General features: G+C 45.4%; 2 protein-coding genes across 2 annotated transcripts in view; one reads left to right on the top strand and one right to left on the bottom strand.

Moving 5' to 3' along the window:
* Positions 1–515, top strand: part of LOC129842219 (brain-specific angiogenesis inhibitor 1-associated protein 2-like protein 2) — a 40954-nt gene extending 40439 nt beyond the window's left edge. The window contains exon 14 of the mRNA XM_055910675.1: positions 89–515. Coding sequence (XP_055766650.1) covers positions 89–164 — 76 coding nt within the window. The 3' untranslated portion in view covers positions 165–515. The remainder of the gene's footprint in view (positions 1–88) is intronic.
* The window catches only part of LOC129842218 (parvalbumin alpha), a 48398-nt gene continuing 42185 nt past the window's right edge, over positions 511–6723 (bottom strand). Inside the window, exons 2-5 of the mRNA XM_055910674.1 lie at positions 2668–2739; positions 2013–2145; positions 1402–1511; positions 511–1314 (exon numbers count right to left, since the gene is read on the bottom strand). Of these exons, the coding sequence (XP_055766649.1) occupies positions 1286–1314; positions 1402–1511; positions 2013–2145; positions 2668–2731 (336 nt within the window). The 5' untranslated portion in view covers positions 2732–2739 and the 3' untranslated portion in view covers positions 511–1285. The remainder of the gene's footprint in view (positions 1315–1401; positions 1512–2012; positions 2146–2667; positions 2740–6723) is intronic.

The raw sequence follows: 6723 nt of genomic DNA on the forward strand, positions 1-6723 counted from the left end.
GTGTCAGTGTTTGTGTGTGTGTGCCTGCTGTGATGTTTGTCATTAGTGTTGAGTGCTAGTTGTTTACATGTCACCTGATCTGTTGCAGGGGAACCAATCCCTTTGCGACAGTGAAGCTTAAACCAACAACCACCAATGACAGATCAGCACCCAGGACCCACTGACCAATCAGCAGAGATGTAGACGTCAAGAAAAGCTGACGTCCTTGAGTTTGACATTGCGTCTATTTTTAGAGAAATTATGTAGATCATCTAATCGTGTAAAAATATATATTTATTTGTACTATTATGCGATTTAAGAATAGCACTTTGTCACATTGTTTGTGTGTTTCGATAGATTTTCCAATGGTTTACTAATTGTTCGATCTAGGATGCTTTTATTGTGAAATAGATACTTTTATTTTGAAAATATCTAAATGAATCGTCTCATTTGTGCATTCCTTGTTCTACAGTATATTAGTGTCCCGTCTAGTTTATATTAAATCATTAAATAAGAATAAATGAATAGTCATTTTACTCAAGGTGTTTTATTTCTTATTATTTCTTCATTTGAATCATTTCTCTCTATTCACCACTCTGCCTCTTTATTTATACATCTCATCACCAGACGAGAGAAGAAGGAATGGAGGGAGGGAGGAAAGGAGGGAGGGTACAAGTATGTGTGAGGTGGAAAAAATAAAGAGTGAGAGACACAGGTTGTATAGGGTTCAGTCCCCCAAAAATGGCACACTATTAAAAATAGCACCCTATTCCCTTTTGTCAGTAGTGCACTATAAAGGGAATAGGGTGCCATTTGGGTAAGAAGACATAGGGTACATAGACGGCTAGGGAGGAAAGGGAAGGTTTCTGGTACATTATATCTACAGTAAAGGTTTTCTTTTAAAATGAGACAGTCATGAGGTTTTCAAATCAAAACAGAACATATATACAATATGTTGGTACAGTAGAAAAACATACAAATAAATACAGAAGTGCTTGTTGGGTAGTCCCCACTCTACCTCCCCCTGGTGGACGTCTCTGTTTCGGTTAGAGAGACTGGGCCTGCGGTGTAGGGTGAAGTAGCCTTGACGCTGATCTTGGGTCAGTTGGCATTTATCCCCGACTAATGGTTAAGGTTAGGATTGGGGTAGGTGATCCTAGATCTGTGTCGAGGAGAAACTTCACCCTGGACTGGATTGTGCTTTTTGGGTGATGATGGGGGGGGGGGGGGGGGACTTACAAGGGGGAGATTGCATTTAAAACATGAATTCGCAGGGGAGGAGAAAGGGGGAGACGAGAGGTGCTCTTTACACCTCATGGACCAAGACTTCAAACTCTGGAAAAGAGAAGAGGAGGACAACATTAAGATCCTCTGGGAATGACTCAGCATTTCATTCCATTATCATCCTATCACCTCTCTCACCGTCGATGCCGATCTTTCCGTCTCCGTCCTTGTCGGCGGCATTAAGGAAGGCTTTGGTCTCGGCGTCGGTCAGGTCTCTGCCGTCCTCAGCGAAACTCTTCAGCACAAACCTGAGGTAGAAGAGAGTTCAAAGGTTAGGGGTCAAGATTAAGGAGCTGCGTGTGTGTGTGTGTGTCTGCTGTTCTCAGCAAAACCCTTCAGTACGAACCTGAGGTCAGAGATTTAGCGTGAAGAAAACATTTATTAAGCTAGGACTGCAAAATCCTGTTTCCTTTCCCCACAATTTCTAGGTTTTCCAGATTCCATGTTTGGACGATTCCTGGATTTACTGCTTATTCCATCCTGACGCCAGGGATCTTCCAATCAGGATTTCTGGAACACCTCGGCATTTTGGAAAAGTTACCGGAATTTTGCAACCCTATATTGGGCATGCATTCTAAATGGTATGCTAGCTTGTAAATTGGAAAATAGCCACACATTCACATCTGATGGATGTGTGTGTGTGCACCTGTCCATGTGTGTCTTTGGTATGAGTCTATGTGCGGGTGTGTTTGCCTGTAGTGTAGGTGTGTGTGTGTGTGTCCGTCTACGTGTATCTCTCTTCCTCTTACTTGAGCTCCTCCTCCTCAATGAATCCACTCTGGTCAGCATCAATAGCCTGGAACACCTTCTTGACATTGTCAGGAGTCATGGCCTTCAGGCCCACCAGAGCAAAGAACTTCTTATGGTCGAAGGAACCCTCCGCTGGTACGCACATGCACACACACACACACGGACAGGTCAGCACACAGATACACACACACAGACAGGTACGCACATGCACACACAAACGGACAGGTCAGCACACAGATACACACAGACAGGTACGCGCATGCACACACAAACGGACAGGTCAGCACACAGATACACACACACAGACAGGTACGCACATGCACACACAAACGGACAGGTCAGCACACAGATACACACAGACAGGTACGCACACACACACATACACACACATGGAAAGGTAAGCACACACACGCGCGCAGGTATGCACACACACACGGACAGGTAAACAGACACACACACATACACAGACAGACAGGTACGCACACACACATACATACATACACAAACGCACAGGTACGCACCCGGAGAGATAAGCACACACAAGCACATGGACAGGGAGGAGAGGGAGGAGACAGGAAGAGAAAATGGAGAGAGAGATATTATATTATTTCAAAGGATTTAGTTTGGTTTTCAACAGTGATAACGTGTGCTCACCTTTGACTGCATCAAGGGCCTTCTGAATATCGTCAGCTTTCAAAAAATCTTTCAAAGCGGCCATCTTGGTAACTGAGGGGAGAGAGAGAGAGGTTTATGAATATATAATATGGATAGCATAAATGAGGCGCTAGGACAAAGTGTTTGATACTGATACTGTTGCAAAGCTAACTAAAAAGCAGCATTCCCCAAGTGAGGATGGCTTTCACTTCAGCAGTAATAAATTCATGAACTTCTTTGAGGAAAAGATCATGATCATTAGAAAGCAAATTACGGACTCCTCTTTAAATCTGCGTATTCCTCCAAAGCTTAGCTGTCCTGAGTCTGCACAACTCTGCCAGGACCTAGGATCAAGAGAGACACTTAAGTGTTTTAGTACTATATCTCTTGACACAATGATGAAAATAATCATGGCCTCTAAACCTTCAAGCTGCACACTGGATCCTATTCCTACTAAACTACTGAAAGAGCTGCTTCCTGTGCTTGGCCCTCCTATGTTGAACATAATAAACGGCGCTCTATCCACCGGATGTGTACCAAACTCACTAAAAGTGGCAGTAATAAAGCCTCTCTTGAAAAAGCCAAACCTTGACCCAGAAAATATAAAAAACTATCGGCCTATATCGAATCTTCCATTCCTCTCAAAAATGTTAGAAAAAGCTGTTGCGCAGCAACTCACTGCCTTCCTGAAGACAAACAATGTATACGAAATGCTTCAGTCTGGTTTTAGACCCCATCATAGCACATAGACTGCACTTGTGAAGGTGGTAAATGACCTTTTAATGGCGTCAGACCGAGGCTCTGCATCTGTCCTCATGCTACTAGACCTTAGTGCTGCCTTTGATACCATCGATCACCACATTGTTTTGGAGAGACCGGAAACCCAAATTGGTCTACGCGGACAAGTTCTGGCCTGGTTAGATCTTATCTGTCGGAAAGATATCAGTTTGTCTCTGTGAATGGTTTGTCTTCTGACAAATCAACTGTACATTTCGGTGTTCCTCAAGGTTCCGTTTTAGGACCACTATTGTTTTCACTATATATTTTACCTCTTGGGGATGTCATTCGAAAACATAATGTTAACTTTCACTGCTATGCGGATGACACACAGCTGTACATTTCAATGAAACATGGTGAAGCCCCAAAATTGCCCTCGCTAGAAGCCTGTGTTTCAGACATAAGGAAGTGGATGGCTGAAAACTTTCTACTTTTAAACTCGGACAAAACAGAGATGCTTGTTCTAGGTCCGAAGAAACAAAGAGATCTTCTGTACCTCGTCTCAAATAAAACTGTGAAGGACCTCGGCGTTACTCTGGACCCCGATCTCTCTTTTGCCGAACATATCAATACTGTTTCAAGGACAGCTTTTTTCCATCTACGTAACATTGCAAAAATCTGATTTTTTTTGTCCAAAAATGATGCAGAAAAATTAATCCATGCTTTTGTCACTTCTAGGTTAGACTACTGCAATGCTCTACTTTCCGGCTACCCGGATAAAGCACTAAATAAACTTCAGTTAGTGCTAAATACGGCTGCTAGAATCCTGAATAGAACCAAGAAATTTGATCATATTACTCCAGTGCTAGCTTCCCTACACTGGCTTCCTGTTAAGGCAAGGGCTGATTTCAAGGTTTTACTGTTAACCTATAAAGCGTTACATGGCTTGCTCCTACCTATCTTTCCGAGTTGGTCCTGCCGTACATACCTACACGTACGCTACGGTCACAAGACGCAGGCCTCCTAATTGTCCCTAGAATTTCTAAGCAAACAGCTGGAGGCAGGGCTTTCTCCTATAGATCTCCATTTTTATGGAATGGTCTGCCTACCCATGTGAGAGACGCAGACTCGGTCTCAACCTTTAAGTCTTTACTGAAGACTTATCTCTTCAGTAGGTCATATGATTGAGTGTAGTCTGGCCCAGGAGTGTGAAGGTGAACGGAAAGGCTCTGGAGCAACGAACCGCCCTTGCTGTCTGTGCCTGGCCGGTTCCCCTCTCTCCACTGGGATTCTCTGCCTCTAACCCTATTACAGGGGCTGAGTCACTGGCTTACTGGTGCTCTTTCATGCTGTCCCTAGGAGGGGTACGTCACTTGAGTGGGTTGAGTTACTGACATGATCTTCCTGTCTGGGTTGGCGTCCCCCCTTGGTTTGTGCTGTGGTGGAGATCTTTGTGGGCTATACTCGGCCTTGTCTCAGGATGGTAAGTTGGTGGTTGAAGATACCCCTCTAGTGGTGTGGGGGCTGTGCTTTGGCAAAGTGGGTGGGGTTATATCCTTCCTGTTTGGCCCTGTCCGGGGGTATCATCGGATGGGGCCACAGTGTCTCCTGACCCCTCCTGTCTCAGCCTCCAGTATTTATGCTGCAATAGCTTATGTGTCGGGGGGCTAGGGTCAGTTGGTTATATCTGGAGTACTTCTCCTGTCTTATCCGGTGTCCTGTGTGAATTTAAGTTTGCTCTCTCTAATTCTCTCCTTCTCTCTTTCTTTCTCTCTCTCGGAGGACCTGAGCCCTAGGACCATGCGTCAGGACTACCGGGCATGATGACTCCTTGCTGTCCCCAGTCCACCTGGCCTTGCTGCTGTTCCAGTTTCAACTGTTCTGCCTGCGGCTATGAAACCCTGACCTGTCCACCGGACGTGCTACCTGTCCCAGACCTGCTGTTTTCAACTCTCTAGAGACCGCAGGAGCGGTAGAGATACTCTTAATGATCGGCTATGAAAAGCCAACTGACATTTACTCCTGATTATTATTTGACCATGCTGGTCATTTATGAACATTTGAACATCTTGGCCATGTTCTGTTATAATCTCCACCCGGCACAGCCAGATGAGGACTGGCCACCTCTCATAGCCTGGTTCCTCTCTAGGTTTCTTCCTAGGTTTTGGCCTATCTAGGGAGTTTTTCCTAGCCGCCGTGCTTCTACACCTGCATTGCTTGCTGTTTGGGGTTTTAGGCTGGGTTTCTGTACAGCACTTCGAGATATTAGCTGATGTACGAAGGGCTATATAAAATAAACTTGATTTGATGATTTAGTGTCAATTACAAGGTTCTCTTGAGCCCTGAGACCTTGGCTGAGGAACAGGACAGACAGAGATACACAGACCCACTGTCTCTGGACTGTGGTGATGTAAAGCACCATGAATAGTGTCTGGCAGACACAAAGTAAGGACAGTGGATGTAAGGACACACTGGAGAGGAGGGTGAGAGAAGAGGACAGGAGGAGAGAGGGAAGAAAAAGAGAGGAGAGGAACAGCATCAGAGTTTGGCCAGTGACCATGAGCTAGGCTCTATATCGTTCTGGCACTCAACAGACACCCAAATGAACTTGGCAGAGGAGGGGAGGATGGGAGAAAGGAGAGGGGAGGAGGGTAGAAAGGAGGGGAGGAGGGTAGAAAGGGGAGAGGAGGGGAGAAAGGAGAGATGAGGAGGGGAGAAAGGGGAGAGGAGGGGAGAAAGGGGAGAGGAGGGGAGGAGGGGAGAAAGGGAGGAGGAGGGGAGAAAGGAGAGATGAGGGGAGGAGGGGAGAGGAGGGGAGAAAGGAGAGATGAGGGGAGAGGAGGGGAGAGGAGGGGAGAAAGCTGACCAAAGGCCATATTTGGTAATATAAGACGCAGCATAAATAATGATTGTGAACAGAGGTGCAAAGATAATCAACAAGATACTTCCCAAGACAAATCTTAGAAGAAAGCATATGACTACCACTCTCTCAAAATGGAGCCAGAGTCCTATTGCCTCACATTTACAAGTTCACCCAGCTCAATTTGATCATGGCAGTTGTAGTGTCCTGGGTGTGTCCTGTGTCCCAGTGTGCACAGTTTTGAAGTGTTTGTGAAATCATTCCTGCATTGCCTTAAATTGCTCAACAGATGTCAGTAAAGAGCCAGACAGATATCCCTTAATAACTACTCAGTACAACAGAGAGTATCTCAATAGTCTCCAGCAGCATCCTTTCCCTCGCCTGCAATAATGCAACAAGACACTGAAAGATAAACTGGTGGAAGCCGTCAGAGGGACATTCTGTCTGACTCTGTCTAATCATTCTACATAAGGACGAGG

The sequence above is a fragment of the Salvelinus fontinalis genome, unplaced genomic scaffold, assembly GCF_029448725.1.
Source record: "Salvelinus fontinalis isolate EN_2023a unplaced genomic scaffold, ASM2944872v1 scaffold_0023, whole genome shotgun sequence".
Classification (NCBI taxonomy): Eukaryota; Metazoa; Chordata; class Actinopteri; order Salmoniformes; family Salmonidae; genus Salvelinus; species Salvelinus fontinalis.